The sequence below is a fragment of the Choristoneura fumiferana genome, chromosome 30, assembly GCF_025370935.1.
Source record: "Choristoneura fumiferana chromosome 30, NRCan_CFum_1, whole genome shotgun sequence".
In the NCBI taxonomy this organism is placed as follows: domain Eukaryota; kingdom Metazoa; phylum Arthropoda; class Insecta; order Lepidoptera; family Tortricidae; genus Choristoneura; species Choristoneura fumiferana.
Genome location: NC_133501.1, coordinates 8644528 through 8665403, shown reverse-complemented (window position 1 = coordinate 8665403; position 20876 = coordinate 8644528). Strand labels below are relative to the sequence as shown.

The window sequence follows — 20876 nt, the reverse complement described above, 5'->3', positions numbered from 1 at the left end:
GTTTTTTGTCTCACTAGATGGCGCACTGTTGCGTGAGGTTTTTAAGTATAGCTTTCAAAGTCTGTTATTACGCGCGTGAAAACAAAGTTTAGATTAAAATCATATTTAATACACCTTAAAACCGTAGCATAAAAATATCGAGCATGCCACAGTGTTGCAAAGTCCCCGTTTTGTTCGGAAAAAATAGAGGACAAAGGTTTCCGAAAGACAAAACTGTCTCAAAACACAGACATTCATTGCCCCGGAACGTATATTTGCCATAATTAATTTCAGATATTGCAAAATATTCACAAAATTATTCTAATTATAAATAAACCCGCGTAGCTCACCCAAAAACTATGAGATTTGACATTTCGGAGACCTCACGCTACACTAGCGCCTCTAGCGGCGAATTCATTCGCGATAGCCCTCATTGTAATCATTTGGAACAATGTTTTGATAATTAAAGTAAATAAATGAAAGTGATTAAAACAACAAGTAAGAATTCTAGTTAAGCAGTTAGTTGTGTCAATGAATTTTTAAGTACTAATAAAAAAGTGGGTAGTTAGGTGTGAATTAGGCCTACCAACTACCTTTAATAAATTATGTTGATTGACTAAAGGGTAGGAATAGCGTAGTTGAGTTAAGGTATTTTAATCTTGCAAAGTTATGAATTTTTTATATTTTTTTATTATTTAATAGCTTTGAAACTAATATCCGTGTGTCATCTGAAACAAATAACTCAAAAGTTAAATTAAAAATGAAATGAATGAAAATCAGATTAAGAGAAAACATTCTTGACATGCTTTGTAAATTACTTTCGAGTCATGTGCTACAATTTCGTGGTTGATAAGGTCAGATTTAGTTACAAATTTACTGTTACAAGTCAAGCAAACAAATCGACATATTCTGTGTAAGTTTCTTTTTGAACTTGTAGCTTCCTCAGTATCCGAGTCAATACGAGTTACAATGTGGTTTGTTAATGTCGCTTTTCCATCGAAAGCTATTCCGCAATAGTCACAAATGTAAATATTATTTTCTTTCAAATTTTGGTCGTTTTGATTTGTAATTGAAATTATATCCTGAAAGTTTTTTTTATTCTACTGGATGGCAAACGAGCGAGTAGGTCTCCTGATGGTAAGAGATCACCACCGCCCATAGACACCTGCAACACCAGAGAGATTGCAGATGCGTTGCCAACCTAGAGGCCTAAGATGGGATACCTTAAGTGCCAGTAATTTCACCGGCTGTCTTACTCTCCATGCCGAAACACAACAGTGCAAGCACTGCGTGCTTCACGGCAGGATTAGCGAGCAAGATGGTCCTACCACCTGAAAACCACCTGAGTTGTCATCAAAATTGGCTGGTTCACGTTCATTTTCGTCATGCTGCACCTTTTTAAAATTAAGTGGAATATCTGATGTGGCATCTGATATTAAGATATTCTCGGCGTTATTTTCTTTAGCGTTAATTTTTTGTTCACGTTCCGATTCTGAAACAAAGAGATTAATCAATTTAAAATAGTTTATTATAGCGTCTTACTACTTGGCAAAGGTCTCCTCTTTCTGATCTCTTCAGGTCACGTTCTCGCACCATGCCGGCCCAATCTTTAGCATATAATCCCAAATCAATTTGTTAGCTCAACATTTGCAAAATATCTTCTGGAATAATCACTAAACAGTCTTTTAGTTAAAGTTAAAGGTAAAATGGTTACACCCGCTTCAATCGACTTCGATTTTTAAGTTCCTTTTGAAAAATACGGTATATTTAACTTGTCAAAGAAAATTGCAATCACAAAAGAGTCGTCGAAGGAGTAAATAAAATACAATTAAATGTGATTTATATTATGTTATTAATATAAAAACAAAAAACAGTATTCAATTGAATTATTAAACAATTATGAAATAAGTAGTGAGTATGTAATTAAAAAGTATGAAATGTCAGTGTATTTAATCGCTAAAAGTAAAATCAATTCACACAAAATGTGAACAATGTCTCTGCCTACCCCGTTGGGAAAGAGGCGTGATTTTATGTATGTATGTATGTGTATAATAGTTTAAAGATAAATTAAATAACAACACTAACCTTGCCATTGTTTCTTTGAACATTCGGTGTTCTCCTGCATGATTGATACACTCTATTTTAGTCTACTTCACTTTTTCAAATATATCACCATTTCATTCACTTTTGAGACGATATTTTGGTAATGATAATAACCTAACCATAAAAATTTCATTTTTAATACAATTTTTTTTGCTGACTGTACTTTTTGTTGACTGTACTAGCATTGTCGCCCAAACTACATATTTATACCAAATTTCAAAACGATGCTATTAACCGTTGAAGAGTTCCGTCCTGCGGAGACGATCCTGGCTAGACTACCAGGATGTCACTACTAGATTATTGTATTGTCACACGATTTACATAAGTATTCCAAATTTCAAGTCAATCTGACTACTGGAAGTTGAACAAATTTAACTTGCAAGATTTGACTACAGACAGACAGACGGGTCAGGTGAAACTAAATAAAAGCTTGTAACAAATAAATAAAAGTTTAAAACATGAAGTAGATTTTAATTAGAAAGTGTGTTGTGCCAGTAAGGCGATAGTAATAAATAAATGGGTAGTTAAGACTCAACTACCCCCTACATTTACCCTACCTTCCCTAACTATTTATTAGATTGTGTTATGAGGGCTATCGTTTTTTGCCTCACTAGATGGCGCACTGTTGCGTGAGGTTTTTAAGTATGGCTTTCAAAGTCTGTTATTACGGGCGTGAAAACAAAGTTTAGATTAAAATCATATTTAATACACCTTCAAACCGTACCATAAAAATATCATGCATGCCACAGTGTTCCATAGTCCCCGTTTTGTTCGGAAAAAAGGGAGGACAAAGGTTTCCGAAAGACAAAACTGTCTCAAAACACAGACATTCATTGCCCCGGAACGCATATTTGCCATAATTAATTTCAGATATTGCAAAATATTCACAAAATTATTCTAATTATAAATAAACCCGCGTAGCTCACCCAAAAACTATGAGATTTGACATTTCGGAGACCTCACGCTACACTAGAGCTTCTAGTGGCGAATTCATACGCGATAGCCCTCATTGTGTTAAAGTTTATATCTGCTGAGCTGGCAACGTTGCATTTTTGTTAGTTTTTCTCGATTATTCCATAAAAATTGAATGAAAATTAAAAATGTGGTTAGATAGAACTATTCTTAATATTTATTACTTATTCATTAAAAGGTACTAAATGAATTAATGAAACAATTATTAATAAGTATTTTTTTTAATACACAATAAGAAAAACAGTAATCATCGAGCTTTAATTAAGTGTACCAATAGTAACAAATAAATACAAATCGTAATGAATAATAATTAGGTCTATTAATTAATACTTACAAATAAATTATCACAGGATTATAGGTACTTACCTATTCACCGTGCATTTATTTATAATTTAGTTTTTAAAATTATTTTCACATTTTTTTTTATTTAAAGACAATAAATGGTTCTTCAAATTGAGTATGTAGCAAAACGATTACCTGACTCTAGGTATTAATTTCATAAATAATTTTCGCAATAAAAATAAATAGCTTATATGTACCTACCGTACAGAAAATTAAAGATCTAGAATGAATAAAGTTTAGGTAAATGAAAATCTAGAAACATGAATAGAAATACAGAATAGAAATAAAAAAAATCGGAATTGGAATACCAATTCGAACACTTTCGTTATATTTAGTAACTACGGAGTCAGGTATGAGTTAGAACATTAATCAGTTTTATTTCCGCTATGAATTCTCATATGATCTTGCAGTAAATTGTTTCTACTAAATTTTGAGTTACATACAGAACATGTGTACAACTCTTGTCCTATGTGATTTTTTTTATGATATATCAATGCTGTATTAGAATTAAAATTTGAGTCACAAATAGTACATTTGTAGAGTGTGTCTCCGCTATGAACTCTCATATGGTTCTTTAGCTCACTGCTACGCTTAAATTTTGAATCACATGCAGAGCATTCATACGGCTTTACTCCACTATGGTTTCTAAAATGAACTTTAAATTCACTGCTAGTGGTAAATTTGGAGTCACATATAATACATTGATATGGTTTCTCTCCTGTATGAAGTCTCCTAATGTGATTTTTTAGTTCATACCTATAAATAAATTTCGCGTCACATACAGTGCAAATGTGCGCTGCAGAATGAATTTTCATATGACGTTTCAGTGAATTGCGTGTACCAAATTTTGAATCACATTCAGAACACTGATAAGGTTCTAGACCACTATGTGTCCGCAAGTGTTTTATTAAACGTCTTTTATGAGGAGTTTTGTAATCACATTCGCTACATGCTTCGTACTTCACTTTCGAGTCATGTTTTCTAATGTTGTGATTAATAAGTCTAGATTCAGTAGGAAACTTACTGTCGCAAGCTGAACAAGGAAATTTATATCCATCTGTGTCCATTTTTATTTAAGTGGCTTCTGCACTAATACTACTAATTTTAACATTGGCACTCAATTTTGATTTTTCTTCCAAAGCCTTTCCTCAATGAACACAAATGTAAGTGTGGTTTTATTTTACATTGCAATTGTTTTGATTTCTAATTGATATTGTACCCTGGAATTTATCTGGATTAGCTGGTTCATGTTAGTTTTTGATAAAATGTTGTGCAATTCTGTATGGCATTCGATTTTATTGGATATTTAGTGTTATTTTCATTTGCCTTGCAATCTCCGTGCTCACATTCCAGCGCTGGAACAAGGAGATTAATTATAAGAGATTTTTTTGCCTACTATAATGTGTCACTAATAGGCAAAAGCCTTCTCTGTCTAGCACAATGTTAAGCTAACCCTTTGCATAAAAGCCCACACCGTCAGGTTAGGAATAAAACATTAAATATTATGCAAAATTACTACGTTTTAGTGAATAATAACAGAGTTCTTAGTTGTACATAAGTGCTGAAATAAAACTTACATTTGATGAAGTAAACATTAAAAAAGGCATATTAAATAATTGGAATGCGAAAGCTTGCATGTGCCGTAATCTGGCACGCAGGAATCGACGATCAGATGGCATTGGATGAAATTTTATACTCAGATAATTTCAAATATCGAGGTACTTATTGAATTATTGAATATTGGAATGCATTAAGATTGTAAATTCAGGTAATGTAAACTTTAAAAAAACTCAAAAACTTAAAAAATGGTGTAAATGTTTTTATTACATGAAATTATGTTTTATACACATTGCAGTGTATTTATATAAATAAATAAATCATCTTAAAGTAGTGCAAAAGGAGTTTTAAATATGACTAATAGTTTTTTTTTTAGAATTAGCCGTTGTTTCAGAGACTGCAATCAACGTAAAATGAAAAGCAATTAACGAATATTTTATTACATTAGCACATGTTAATAATACGAGTACCTAAATCAGGCGTTACTTTGCGGAGGTCCATATCAATTAACTAGAAACAATAGGCTAGACGACAAAAAAAAACTGTTTAGTCAGTCAGTTAGATAATTAAAAAATATTGTACACGTATTTTTTCTTTTGTTTTACAAACAAAATATGACGAGGATACAGCGCTTAGAAGTTTCGAGTGAAGTCACTTTATGGTACGATTTTTACCTAATACCTAATAGTGACGTCACAAGCCCCACTCCGGAAGTTTGATGATCTATACCTATGTACCTTTGTCGATTTTTAATAATTTGATAAACCAAAAAAATACGTGTCCCATATTTTTCCATAATGTAACTGTGGGACTCAATAGAATGATATATTTTAACCCAGTCTATACACATGCATATACATATTAATATGTTCATCCGCAACCTTCGACCGTAAGGTGGGCAAAGTAATTGTTTTCAGTTCTCATGTTAATAATATACTCGTATTTAATTTCGCATCTTAAATATGTGAAAGCTAGCTAAGCATAAAATAGTCAAATACCTCACAAAACTAACCTCGAAATTGTCCATTTAAACATCCACGTTTAGTATTTGTTGTTTGTTAAACTTCAATTTATCCAATGTTTACATCACAGTAGCTATCACTTGTTACGGTCTTTTATTTTCAAAATAGATAATTAAAACGATTAAAACATCATGTACCTAAGTATTTTAGTGTAATTTAGTTATGTTAGTAACTTGACTGTAATGAAAAAGTGGGTCGTTCATACATAACTACCTTCTTTTTTAATTGACTGACTAAAGAGTAGATAGGAACAGTGAACTTGGGGGTAGTGTATTTTAACCTAAAGTTAAATTATTTTCCAGCTCACTGATTTTTCTTTATTTACTTAATAGCTTTTACCTGCGGCTTCGCACGCGTGGAATTCGGTTATAGCGCGCTGTTCACTCAGAAACTGTGCATTTTTTCCGGATTAAAAAGTAGCCTATGTCACTCTCTGGCCTGTAAACTATCTCTATGCCAAAAACCACGTTGATCCGTCACTCCGTTTTGACGTGAAAGACGGAAAAACATACAAACACACACACTTTCGCATTTATAATATTAGTATGGATTATGAAGCTTCTGCTGAGTCCCGGAATTAGCTCAGTTTCTGATACCCCTTAAATACACACACGTCGCCCAAGTATGTTTAACATAATAAATGAGTAAAGTTGTTAAGTAGTGTTTGTCTGTTACACTTAAACAGCTGGACATTAACAGCAAGAATTTAAATTTCACACGGGCTACTTTTCATCGCATCGGTCAAGATCTATGCAACCGTTTCGAACATGAAATTTCTCCTGGATGTTTTATGTTTTACGTTAAGGAAAAAAAATACGATGTATATGTTTGGAAAATTCCACGTGAATTTTAGCGAAATCCCAAAAGTTCAATTCGACTGTTAGAAGAAGGTTTGGTTACATGAATTCTCAGTTGCGTTTAAAGCACTGCCAGGGGGAAAGTCAGCAAAATGGTCATACTCATTCAATAATTAATGAAACAATTATAAATTCGGAGTTTTTTTTAATACAGTATGAAAAACCATCATTACTTAGTTTGAACTAAGTTTGAATAATTACAATTAAAATACAATTATAATAAATAATAATTATAATAATAACGTGCTTACGTGATGAAGACATATCTGAGTAAAAACTATGCTAACTAAACTATACAGCGTGAATTTTTGATACAACCTCAAACTTTAAGGGTAGTTACTGAAGGCCCTAATAATCCGATTTTATTATAGTAAAAAATTTAGACTTATTATTTTCCTTACGAAATTCATTAGCACGCAATGTATCACAACGTGATACTATACTTTGTTTTTATTGAAAACGTCGCACTTGTTGATGACAGCTGTCACAGTACGCTTCTCTTTCGTATCAAGTTATTGTATACATTACATTGTTGCTTTAAAATATTTTCAAAATTAATTACGCTCTGGTAGTTAATTCTAAATCAACAAATTGTTTTGATATCGGCTCCCAGCACTTAAATCTTCGCCTGGTTACAGTTTGAGGTAGTATCAAAAATACAAGCTGTATTTACAATTCACCCGTCTTTTTAATTATTTAAAAATGAATTTCACTGTAGTTTACCCAATCGCTTGACAGCAAATAAAAAAATATTTTTTAAGCTTACGCTAAATAAAAAAAAACAGAGAAACAATTAATCAAATAATATATATTTCTTTTGATTTAACAGAAATCATCACAATTGCCCTATTTTTATATTATGGTAATGCAAAGAAAACTATTCTATGTTGTACTGAAATGTAAAGTGAACTTAAATAATAGGTGGCAGGATTTTTTATAACAGAAAATTATAGGATAAATGTAGTTTATATTGAAATCTAGAAATATTCAATAGATTATAATAGATAGAGAGGCTAAAAGGAAAAATAAAAAATGTAGATCACAATATTGATATTTCTAAAAATATTGGAATGTATATTAGGTATACATAAAAATTGATAATTCACCATCAGTTCTCTAATCAAAAATGTTTTACGTTTTGTCTCCGCTATGAATTTTTGTTTTATTTGTACTCTCATAGTATGAACTTTCAGTGAATAGCTTCTATTTAATTTTGAGTTACATACAGTACAGTCTTACGATTACTCCTTGGTGTGAATTTTCATATGAGATTTTAAGGTACGAAGATAAGTAAATTTTGTGGCACATGTAGCGCAGCTATACGGTTTCTCTCCGGTATGAATTCTTGTATGTTTTTTTAGGTCACTACTAGTGTTAAATTTCGAGCCACATAGATCACATTCATACGGTTTCTCTCCGGTATGAATTCTCATATGAGATTTTAGGGTACCGAGTTGACTAAATTTTGAGTCACACGTAGTACAGTTATACGGTTTCTCTCCGGTATGAATTCTTTTATGTTTTTTTAGGCCACTACTAGTGTTAAATTTCGAGTCACATAGATCACATTCATACGGTTTCTCTCCGGTATGAATTCTCATATGAGATTTTAGGGTACCGAGTTGACTAAATTTTGAGTCACACGTAGTACAGTTATACGGTTTCTCTCCGGTATGAATTCTTTTATGTTTTTTTAGGTTACTACTAGTGTTAAATTTCGAGTCGCATAGATCACATCCGTACGGTTTCTCTCCGGTATGAATTCTCCTGTGAGATTTTAGGGTACTGAGTTGACTAAATTTCGAGTCACACGTAGTACAGTTATACGGTTTCTCTTTGGTATGAATTCTTTTATGTCTTTTTAGGTCAGTACTTTTGTTAAATTTTGAGTCACATTGATCGCATTCATACGGTTTCTCTCCGGTATGAATTCTCATATGAGATTTTAGGTTACCGGGTTGACTAAATTTTGAGTCACATACAGTGCAGTTAAACGGTTTCTCTCCGGTATGAATTCTTGTATGTTTTTTTAGGCCACTACTAGTGTTAAATTTCGAGTCACATAGATCACATTCGTACGGTTTCTCTCCGGTATGAACTATCATATGTAATTTTAGTGAATTAATTTGTTTAAATTCTGATTCACATATAGTACATTTATGTGGTTTTACTTCGCTATGAACTCTCATATGAGATGTGAGGCCACTTTTTTGACGAAACTTTGAGTTACAGAGATCGCATTCATACGGTTTTTCTCCGCGGTGGATACCTTGATGACTTTTTAATGAACTGCTGGTGGTAAATTTTGTGTCACATTCAGTACATTCATACGGTTTCTCTCCGGTATGACCTCTCTTATGTGCCATTAATATGCACTTTCTACGAAATGTTGAGTCACATACAGTACACCGATAAGGTTTACAAATACTATGTGTCTGCATATGTCGTGTTAAATATGAATTATTATCAGTCTTATAATCACATTCGTTACATGCTTTGTAATTTATTTTTGAATTATGTGTTTTAATCTTGTGGTTGATAAGTTCAGAGTTATTTGCAAATTTACTGTAACAAGTCAAGCAAAAAAATTTGCATGCTCTGTTTCTATTCATTTTTATTTCTGTGGCTGTTCTAGTTTTATTATGAATTTGAGTGTGGACTATTGATTTTGGTTTTTAAAGCTTTTCCGCAATGATCACAAATATAAGTGTATTTTTATAATGTGATTTTTCTTCATTTGTTATTGAAGTTGTATCCTGAAAATGATCCTCTTCACATATAATTTTATCGTTTTGTTTTATTTTATTTTTATTTTGTGCAATATATATGGCATTTATATATTGCATTCGATTTTATTGGATACTTAGTGCTATTTTCATTTGTGTTGCAATCTTTGTGCTCACATTTCAGGACTGAAACAAGGAGATTAATTACAAGAGTTTTTTTAAGCAATTTTATGTCTCGCTACTCGGCAAATGCTTTCTCTGTCTAGCACAATGATAAGCCAACCCTTTGAATAAAGGCCCATAGTGTCAAGTTAGGAATTAAACATTAAATATCTTGCAAAAATACTACTTAATGTCTTAATGAATAATAAAAAGTTTCTTAGTTATAAAATAGTGTTTTAGTTTAATGTATATAGATAAGACTTATTTATTAACTTTTGAAAAAATATATTTTTATTAAACAATGTCAGGTAAATATAACAAATTCATAAAAGGATCGGCAAATGTATATAAAAAAAATAGAATAACAATTTCAAATTAGAGTTAAATTTAATAATAATCAATTCAATGTAAATGGTAACTCAGTACCTATATTTTATTATGTTTTCGTATATATATATAAATATATATTTTTTTTTCATACTAATTGTTGTTTATTAAGTGTATTTATTTATATGTTATATACCTATTCCTATATTCCTTTCTTCTCACTGTGCATAAATTACTGTTTGCCTTTCTTTAATTTTTCCTTTCCTGTTTAGGTTAGCTTGAAAAGATCCCTTTTAGGGATAAGTTCGCCTTTGTACTCTTTTGTTTTGTTGTTTTCTTTTTGAATTATTTTTGTGTTTTATGTACAAGTAGCTTTTGACCGCGGCTCCGCCCGCGTGGTATTCTGTTATCGCGCGCTGTTCCCTCGGGAACTGTGCATTTTTCCGGGATTAAAAGTAGCCTATGTCACTTTTGGGCCCATAAACTATCTCTATGCCAAAAATCACGTCGATCCGTCGCTCCTTTACGGCGTGAAAGACGGACAAACACCCAAACACACAAACACACTTTCGCATTTATAATATTAGTATGGATAAAGTAAATACATACATACATACAATAATTTTAAGTCCAGGATTCATTAATCAGATTGTACGTTCAGATATTGCAAACTTCATTGAACATGGTAAAAATTGTGTAAACATTTTTATTTAATTTTTAATTAAATCATCTTTATAAGTATAAAATGTGACTAATTTACTAATTGTATATTTTTTACAATCGGTCCAGTTGTTTCAGAGACTGCCTTCTACGTAACATGAAAAACTATTAACGAAGGTTTTATTACATTATTTCATGTTAATAATTTGCTTAATCAGCAGTTACTGTGCAGAGGTCCATATCAATGAACTAGAAAAGACTACCATGTTTACTCGCCGCCACTGAACAAAGTACCTAATTGTTTTTAGTGTAAATTTAACCTAACCAAATACGTCAAATACTAAAACTAACCTTAAAATTGTTCATTTAAACATTCGACGTTCTCCGTATGTTGGTTAAACTTCAATTTATCTAATGTTTACATATCACAACGGTTGCCTACACTTTTGTTATATACGGTCTTTAATTTTCATAATAAATAATTGAAACGATTAAAACATCACGTAAGTATTTTAGTGCAAACTGTTAGTTATGACAATTACGTGATCATAATAAAAAAGTGGGTAGTTATTTATGACTTAGGTCTACCTTCTTCGTTTATTACTTAGTTACTTACTACCAGGGCGCAGTGACCCAAAGTGAGTCTTGGCTGGCCTCCAGCACTAGATTACGCCACGCTTTGCGATCTTCAGCCAACTCTTGCCAGCCTTTGACCGCAAGGTTCATTAATGAATGATAATTGACTACAGAGTAGATGGGACAATTAAAGGGGAGGTCAGCTATTTCAACCTATAAAAGTAGATTATTTATCAGTTACTGATTTTTATTTATTTATTATGAAGCTTCTGCTGAGTGCCGGAATTCGCTCAGTCCCTCAAAAGTCTTTAAACGTAGACAAAAGCTCATTTAAACGCATGTAAACGTTCAAACGGCAGTGATAGTAAGTATTTATAAGTAAAACAAACAAGATTCAGTATTCAGTGTTTATTTATTGCAACGCTTTTTAAGGCGTAGAAATTATAAAATTAATTACATCCATTAGCGATACATAACATACGGCTTGTATTATTATGAGTTAGGTGTTAATTAACGCAATTAACGAGAAAGTTGGTGAGTACGCGCGTGGATTTGTTAGTGTGTTATATTTTCAAGCTTAAATAGCTGTGCATTAAGCTAGAAATTTTGAATTTTATATCTTTAATCTCGGATATCGGCATTAAATCTCAAAATGCTACCGTTTCGAACATAAAATTTGGCGCAGGTGTTATGTAACGTTAATGAAATAAGTTTCTGGTAAAAAAATATTTTTTAATACAAGGTTTCTTTGCTGACTGTACTTGTATTGTCATCCAAATTACATTTGCATACCCAATTTCAAGTCGATGCGATTAATCGTTGAAGAGTTCCGTCCTGCGGAGATGATCCTGGCCAGATTACCAGAATGTCACCGCCAGATTATTGTATTGTCACGCAATTTACATAAGTATACCAAATTTTAAGTCAATCCAACTACTTACTGGAAATTGGTCTAATTTAACTTGCAAATTTGACTACAGACAGACAGACAGACAAACAACAGGACAGATGAAAGCTTGTAAAAACATTGTGTATTTTTTGAATATTCCAACGGGAATTTTAGCGAAATCTCGGAAGTTCAGTTCAACTGCTCGAACTTATTGTTTACGCGTTCGAAGTTGCGGGTGTAAAGGTTTGGTGATAAGTACATGAATTCTCAGGGTCCATATTGGCTCATATACAATTTTTTATTCGATTATTTATAACAATACAGCTTTGTAATCATAATCATCATTTCGCCGAAAATTGTTTCTTATATATTTTAAAGATAATTATTTTTACTTCTACCTACATTGTTCATAAAGATACATATTATTGTTGATTGTTTTTGTGTTATTGTTGATTATTGTTGATTAGTCATACTAAGTAATAGAAATAAGTATCTTATAATTTTTACTTGACAAACTTTTCATTCGCAACCCAGCTTCAAACAGCTACACTGTAAATATCTCTGTCTGACAACGAGCGGAGTGAAATTGAATGATTAAACGAACTTACTTTAGACGACCAGATGGCCTAGTGGTTAGAGAACCTGACTACGAAGCTTGAGGTCCCGGGTTCGATTCCCGTGTCGGGGCAGATATTTGTATGAAAAATACGATGTATTTAAGTATGTATCTATCTATATAATTATATTTATCCGTTGCTTAGTACCCATAACACAAGCTTTGCTAAGCTTACTTTGGGACTAGGTCAATTGGTGTGAATTGTCCCGTGATATTTATTTATTTATTTACCTTAAGTGAAGTTCAACCATAATTTTACGAAGCTCGTTATCAGAGACCAATTTCCCAACCCTCCCATTAATAACTTGATCCCCCCCGAGATATAGGGTTGCTCATGAAGAACTTCAAACCTAACGAAGAACAAGCAGTGTTGCCACCAGGACGGCTAGAACACTGCGTTTTGTTTTTCTTGGATCTTCAAAAATGTTATGACGTTTATTACAAGCCACGTAAACTACGTAAGTTCAAATAGTTACAATTAAAATATAGTCGTAATAAATAATGATTATGTATTTAAACTGATTTACCAGGCGTTTCATAGTTAGAAGTTTAGTGTTTATTAATTTAAGGTTGATATTTACAATTCGCCCGTCTTATTAAAAAAAATCACAGTAGTTTACCCATTCACTTGACAGCAAATAAAGTTATTTTTTTAAGGGTATCACTTTATTTTAAATAGGTTTCTTACATTTAACATAACACAATTTATCTATTTTTATATTATTGTTGTACTGTACTTACCAATATAAAATGATCTAAAATAGGTGGAAGGATCTATAACAACAACAGATTATACGATGAATGTGGTTTATATTGAAATAAAGAAATTTTGAATAAATATTGAATAAAGGTGCTGAAAAATAAAAATAGAAACTTTACATTTTAACTTTATTACCTGATAGTCAAATCACAGCCATGGAAATTTGACAGCATTTTTAACAGATGATCATGGATGCAATCAATTTGATTCCTATTATGTAAAAAAAGTAATTTCCTTAAATGTCACCTCCATGGACGTTGAAACTCTTTCTAATATTTGCAAAAACTTTGATGATAATTCACGTACAGTCAAGTGCAAAAATAAGTATCTATTCGAACCACTGAAAAATATGTTACTATACGACCTTATTGCGTCAGAATAAGAGCCTGTGGTACTTATTTTTGAAACTTTGAATAAGTTCACATTTTTACACTTGACTGTATAATAAATAATTTGCGAATAAATCACAAAATCGATATTTCTAGTAATATTAGAATGTATATAGGTATACATAAAAATTGATAATTGACCCACAGTCACTAATCAAAAATGTTTTACGTTTTGTCTCTGCTATGATTTTTTTTGTACTCTCATAATATGAACTTTCAGTGAATAGCTTCTATTAAATTTTGAGTCACATACAGTACAGTCTTACGATTTCTCCTTGGTGTGAATTTTCATATGAGATTTTAGGGTACGAAGATAAGTAAATTTTGTGGCACATGTAGCTCAGCTATACGGTTTCTCTCCGGTATGAATTTTCATGTAAGATTTTACGGTACTGAGATGACTAAATTTCGAGTCACACGTAGTACAGTTTTTCGGTTTCTCTTTGGTATGAATTCTTTTGTTTTTTTTAGGCCACTACTAGTATTAAATTTCGAGTCACATAAGTAGATCACATTCATACGGTTTCTCTCCGGTATGAATTCTCATGTGAGATTTTAGGGTACTGAGTTGACGAAATTTTGAGTCACACGTGGTACAGTTATACGGTTTCTCTTTGGTATGAATTCTTTTATGTTTTTTTAGGTCACTACTTGTGGCAAATTTTGAGTCACATAGATCACATTCATACGGTTTCTCTCCGGTATGAATTCTCATATGAGATTTTAGGTTACCGGGTTGACTAAATTTTGAGTCGCATACAGTACAGTTATATGGTTTCTCTTTGGTATGAATTCTTTTATGTCTTTTTAGGTCAGTACTTTTGTTAAATTTTGAGTCGCATTGATCGCATTCATACGGCTTCTCTCCGGTATGAATTCTCATATGAGATTTTAGATTACGGAGTAGATTAAATTTTGAGTCACATACAGTACAGTTATACGGTTTCTCTCCGGTATGAATTCTCGTATGTCGATTTAGGTCACGACTAGAAGTAAATTTTGAGTCACATAGATCGCATTCATACGGTTTCTGTCCGGTATGAACTATCATATGTAATTGTAGCGAATTAATTCGTTTAAATTTTGATTCACATATAGTACATTTATGTGGTTTTACTTCGCTATGAACTCTCATATGAGATGTCAGGTCACTTTTATGACGAAACTTTGAGCTACAAAGATCGCATTCATACGGTTTTTCTCCGCGGTGGATTCCTTGATGTTTTTTCAATGAATTGTTGGTGGTAAATTTTGTGTCACATTCAGTACATCCATACGGTTTCTCTCCGGTATGACCTCTCTTATGAGCCGTTAATGTGCTCTTTTTAGTAAATGTTGAGTCACATACAGTACACCGATAAGGTTTAATACTACTATGTGTCCGCATGTGTCGGGTTAAATAAGAATTATTATCAGTCTTATAATCACATTCGTTACATGCTTTGTAATTTATTTTTGAATTATGTGTTTTAATGTTGTGGTTGATAAGTTCAGAGTTATTTGCAAATGTACTGTTACAAGTCAAGCAAAGAAAATTGCGTGCTCTGTTGCTGTTCATTTTTATTTCTGTGGCTTTTGTAGTTTCTTTTATTATGAATGAGTGTGGTCTATTGATTTTGGTTTTTCTTCGAAAGCTTTTCCGCAATGATCACAAATATAAGTGTATTGTTGTAATGTGATTTTTCTTCATTTGTTATTGAAGTTGTATCCTTAAAATCATCCGCTTCACGTATAATTTTATCATTTTGTTTTATTTTATTTTTATTTCGTGCAATTTATATGGCATTCGATTTTCTTGGATACTTAGTGCTATTTTCATTTGTCTTGCAATCTTTGTGCTCGCATTTCAGGACTGAAACAAGGAGATTAAGTAATTACAAGAGTGTTTTAAGCTACTATAATATCTTGCTACTCGGCAAATATGCCTTTCCGGTTTAGCACGATGTTAAGCCAGCCCTTTGCATAAAGGCCCATACTGTCAAGTTAAGAATTAAACATTAAATATCGTGCAAAAGTACTACCTACCGTCTTAGTGAATAATGAAAGATTTCTTAGTTATACAATAGTGTTTAAATTAAATTTACCTGCATTCGATAAAGTAAGCATTAAAAACGATTTATTAAATTATTAAATTACGATATTATTAAATAATTGAAATGGGAAACATTGAATATGCCCCAATTAGGTACCATCAGCCAAATATGTGGTCTACCACCCTAAAGTTGACAATTTTTTGCATGTCATAAAACAATAATGCCAAAAGACGTGTCTGTCAACTTGAAAGTTCGACTTTAGCGACATATTCGTTTGATAGGAACTTGTTTAAAAATTGATAGACCACTTATTTGGCTGATGGTACGCAGGTATTAAGTAGTATTCCACTTCTGGTCAAAGCTGTTATTGATATTCATTATATTAGTATTCATTTAATATCGCACTAGTTAATTCTGACAAAATAAATCAAAAAACAACACTGACCTTGTAACTATCAATTGTACTCGTAACATCAGATATCCTTCTTTATGTTTGTTACCTACACTTAATTTAACTAACTTTTTCGGAAATCACAATTGAAACAATATTTTCGTAATTAAAATAAATAAACAGTGATTTAACCTTTAACTAAATTAGTTATTTGCGCCAGTAAGTCGATGGTAATGAAAAAGTGGGTAGTTCGTGTTGACTCGCCTACTACCTTTATTAAATCATATATTATTGTAGTTAAATTAAAGTACGTAGTAATTGAAAAGTAAATTATTTATCAATTAACCGAAAATTATCATTAAAAAAGGCTTTAAAAAATAATAGTCAAATGAGCTGTGTGACATTACAATTAAGTAGTTAATACAAACAAAAGATGTTTAGTTGTTTCTAGTGCTAATTTGTATCAGCTAGGTACTTAGAACATGTCGCTATTTGAGAGCTAACGTAGGTAACCATCTCGTATTACGATGATAGAAATAAAACAAATAGAAAAATTAATATATTTTATTCGCTTTAAATGTCGTTAGTGCTTACAAAAAATAAGTAACACTTAAATTCTAATCTTATAATATATTAAAACAGATATATAAATAAACATACCCTTATTTTTTATATATTAAGATGTTAAGATATTCTAAACTGTTCTGTTGTTCTGTTTGTCTGTTGTGGTAAATGCATGATGATGTTTGTATCTGTTTATTTTTAGTTGTGTTTCTGTCATTTAATTGTCACCGGTTTTAAACTTATTTCAAATAATATGTTTAAATTCTATATTCCGATTCCTTTCTGTCCCGCATTGTTGATAAGTGTTTTAGGTTAAGTTTAGATTTAGTAACCCTTAAGGTTAAGGTTCTGGCAGAATATCAGCGTTGCGAAGCAATTCGCGACATCGTGCTGAGCCAGATTCCCTTTTTGTGTCCATTTTGCTCTTTTCGCTTTTGCTTTGTTTGTTTTTGGTATGTATTAATGTGACCAAATAAATATATTTTCTTTCTTTCTTTCTTTCTAAACAGGGCATAAAGCATTTCATAAATAAAGATTCCTAGTTTCCTAGTTTATTAAAACGATAGGATACTACAATTAATTATAAGACATTTCTAGTTTACAAAAACTCAGCTGTTCTAATGACTTATTAAGACAAAATAAAGGCTTCTATTATATATAATTCTTTTATAGTACTCGGCAAATTGTTATATAGTTTTATACACTTAGTGTAGCTGAATTGTACTGCATAATAGTTAAAAAAGATAAATCATGAAACGTCGTATACGATTGCAATGTCATGAATTAAATAAAAACAATGTAGATGTAAAATTATACAAGGTGTTAAAGAAATCCTGTAAGATAATTTAACATACATTAGCGCCACTGATTACTATATACGAAATACAAATGAAAAAATATCATAATTAAAAAAATAAATTGAAATTTACTGTTGAAGTGGAATCAAACGACTTTACCTCCATACAATTTTTTTTTCGATTTCTTTTATTTTCCGTTAGCATCGTATTAGTAATCAGTAACGTTAATGTTGGTAATTTTTTAGACCATTTACAAAGTGTAAAACAAAACAAAACATGAAACAAAGAGTAATATTACAGACAAACTTTAAAAAACCTTTAACCTTTTCGCCGCCATGTCAAATACATGACCGTCCATACGCCAGGCTTCTATATTGCAATGCCTAAAATTGAACCTTAGCACAATTAAACGAAGGTTGCTTTTGCATTGAAGTAATGCACGTATATCGTCCCCGTAGAGCGAAAAGTCACTAAGTCGTATTTTGCTGTTTTGAGATACGGCGGTTTAAAGTTGTAAAAATAAAAAAAAAATCTTACGTTTTTTGGCGTGAGATATTTATCATAATTATGGTCTTGTCGCAAAGACATAACGCTACGGCATAAGCTCCAACTGCCAAATCGAATCAAAAAGTTCTATTTTCCTGGTAATTAGCGATAATTACTTTTATCTCTTAAATTATGAACCTAGATGTCAGTTAGTGATTTTTCGACTAGAGTTAGTGAATTGTCGCTCACTTTTAAAGTATAAAGTAAGAAAATAACTATAATTAGTTAAACTGTTCCTAAAATTTTTAATACCAAATTGATTTTATTATAATAACTAAACACATCTGAAATTTTGATAATGTAAAGAAATTCAATAAAACTCAGTAAGTAATTAAAAAATAAAGTTTATTGCTGGTTAATTTTTTTTAAAGGTTATTTAGGACCATTTAAAACAAGAAAAATCGGTCAACCTCCGTACAATGCCTTAAAAACAAATAGTTCAGTAATAACTTTTTGTTAAAATTCTAATACAAGCTTTTTGTTGGCGGTACTTTTTGCCCCTGGTTACCAAAAGTAGGTAGTCGTCAAGACGAATCAAATGAGCCCAAAATTTCAAGTGCCTAGCTATTACGGTTCAAGAGATAGAGCCCTGTGACAGACGGACGGACGGACAGACAGACAGACAGCGGAGTCTCAGTAATAGGGTTCCGTTGGCACCCTTTGGGTACGGAACCCTAAAAGGGGAAAAATAAGACGAAAACAATATTTTAGAGTACTTCTGGATCTTCTTCTGTGATATCAGGCTCAGGCAGCGTGTCTATGATATCTTTTTGAGTAGGTAGAGACTCGTACCAATAGTGGAGATCTTGAAGAATTATACCTTTTACACATAGCCCGGTTAAATCCTTTTTCTTGGCCTCTGAGATGGGAAGAGGTGTTAAATACGCCTTAGGGATAGGAAATGCTTTGAACTGATCTAACCAGGTTTGTCTTTGGTCGCTGATTTTGCATTCATCGGTTCTAGTGCCTCTTTGTACCTTTAGCCTCTTCCTAGGTAGAGGAATCGCCTTTTTTCCTGGAATAAGTCGAATTGGGCGTAAGGGCCGTCGTATAGCGGAGCTTAACAACACCTTCTCAAACCGAAGACATTTTATTTTCAGCCACTTAATTGGTTTCCCTTCTTGGTCTTTGCTCGTGTTTCTGACTAGTTTAGGTAGACCAATCTGTAAATAATAAATAAAATGCATGCCATTAATGTTGCATAGGTACCGCGTGAAAGTTAAACAACCAATCGTCATGGCATTGAAAGAAATTCTAGAATGAGCGGTACTATAAGTAATCGTGTAATATCGCTGTCAGTCCATTCCTTCAAAAAGCTAAGAAAAATTTAGAAACAATACCGTAAAATAAAAAACAACATACCGTGCTCAAACAAAGCATTAAAACAATAAAGTTATGCAACCAAGTTACCCACATGAAGCATTAGTGAAGGGTTAGTAAAAATATTAGATGGGTATTTAAGCAAATTTTAAAACACCTTATATTAAACGCCACATTTTTAAGCTTAAATAATCGTTTACTTTCTTTGCTTTGAGTCTCCGGTTCACGAAGTAGTCATCTCAATAGGTACCTACAAAATTCAGTTGAGTATTTAATATTATTCTGTCTGTATAAACAGTTAAAATTAGTGAACCCTTATTATTGTCTTACCTTCTCAGCTTCTTTTTCATGTTTTTTAAAAATAAGGTTAGCCGTTTTATAATTTTTTGGATTCTCAGCGTCAGTCAGGATTTTCCTGCCAAAAAAAATGTTTGTGAGTCGTATTCGCAAGGTTTTTTTTATCACATTAGTACATACATAAAACCACGCCTCTTTCCCAACGGGTTAGGCAGAGACTACGTTCTTCCACCTGCTATGATCCTGGCATACAACTCGTTACCTCTACATTCATCAATCTTTTCATGCATGCACGTCGATTTAGAGTACTCCTGACCCGATCTTTCTTCAGAACGTCCTCGATTTGATCGTGGTACGTTCGTCTAGCTAGGCCTTACTCTTCCAACGTCACGTACCATGTAAGTACTCATACCAAATTGTAAAAAAACTACAATGTTGAACATTTAAATTTATAATAGGATTTTTTTTATTTGTCAGTTTACACTTACCTTTCCAATTCCGTAATTTTTATTCACCAAACCTAAAATAAACTTTGAACGAGCACCACGATCCATTATTTTCACTACCACACGGCACATGGAGAAATTAAGTCGCGTGCGCATCGGTCGACGCCACCATGGGGAATGAAATGAAAGTCACTAAGGTGACGCGGGGCCCTTCTCCTTAGCAATAAACTCACTAACTGACGCGCGTAAATCACCCACATTCAAGCAATACGCTTCTAAGTTGTTCAAATAATCATTAAAATGTTTTGATGAGAGTACAAAAAGCAATTTATTGTTTGTTTTTGCAGTGTAAAAATAATTAAAATTGTTTAATGAAAATTTGCATGATCTTTAAAGCTCATATTACCATGATTTGATGATCGAAAACTCAATAAAACGACTTAGTTAATTTTCGCTTTCATATTTTGTAGCAAATTTTGCAATCATTAGGTAACTAAGTTGTTTTAGTGAACTTGGAAACAAAATAGTGCTCAGTCATATGCATA

General features: G+C 32.1%; 3 protein-coding genes and 1 long non-coding RNA gene across 10 annotated transcripts; all 4 read right to left on the bottom strand.

Annotated features, from left to right (window-relative positions):
• Positions 1-417: 417 nt before the first annotated feature.
• On the bottom strand, positions 418-11286 carry LOC141444850 (uncharacterized). 7 transcript variants are annotated; one of them, XR_012453223.1, is made up of 3 exons: positions 11059-11286; positions 1374-1471; positions 418-707 (listed from the first exon to the last, which is right to left on the bottom strand). XR_012453223.1 is itself a non-coding variant. In XM_074110574.1 (3 exons), exons 1-3 carry the CDS (start codon positions 2102-2104, stop codon positions 690-692), a joined length of 219 nt encoding a protein of 72 aa, XP_073966675.1. In that variant the 5' UTR covers positions 2105-2646; the 3' UTR covers positions 418-689. The 7 variants fall into 7 exon arrangements, 5 of the variants coding, with proteins under 5 accessions (XP_073966675.1, XP_073966674.1, XP_073966672.1 ...); XR_012453222.1 differs by lacking the exon at positions 11059-11286 and adding an exon at positions 5966-6297; XM_074110574.1 differs by lacking the exon at positions 11059-11286 and adding an exon at positions 2065-2646 and having other exon boundaries at positions 1311-1471.
• On the bottom strand, positions 7910-11346 carry LOC141444842 (uncharacterized). The gene is made up of 2 exons (XM_074110557.1): positions 11324-11346; positions 7910-9744 (listed from the first exon to the last, which is right to left on the bottom strand). Exon 2 carries the CDS (start codon positions 9442-9444, stop codon positions 8074-8076), a length of 1371 nt encoding a protein of 456 aa, XP_073966658.1. The 5' UTR covers positions 9445-9744; positions 11324-11346; the 3' UTR covers positions 7910-8073.
• Positions 11347-13662: 2316 nt separating this feature from the next.
• On the bottom strand, positions 13663-16600 carry LOC141444913 (uncharacterized). Its single transcript, XM_074110675.1, has 2 exons — positions 16416-16600; positions 13663-15789 (listed from the first exon to the last, which is right to left on the bottom strand). Exon 2 carries the CDS (start codon positions 15493-15495, stop codon positions 14434-14436), a length of 1062 nt encoding a protein of 353 aa, XP_073966776.1. The 5' UTR covers positions 15496-15789; positions 16416-16600; the 3' UTR covers positions 13663-14433.
• A 3017-nt stretch (positions 16601-19617) lies between these two features.
• Positions 19618-20846, bottom strand: LOC141444916 (uncharacterized). The gene is made up of 3 exons (XR_012453236.1): positions 20374-20846; positions 19919-20003; positions 19618-19838 (listed from the first exon to the last, which is right to left on the bottom strand). It is a non-coding gene; the product is annotated as an uncharacterized lncRNA (long non-coding RNA).
• Between the last annotated feature and the right edge of the window lie 30 nt (positions 20847-20876).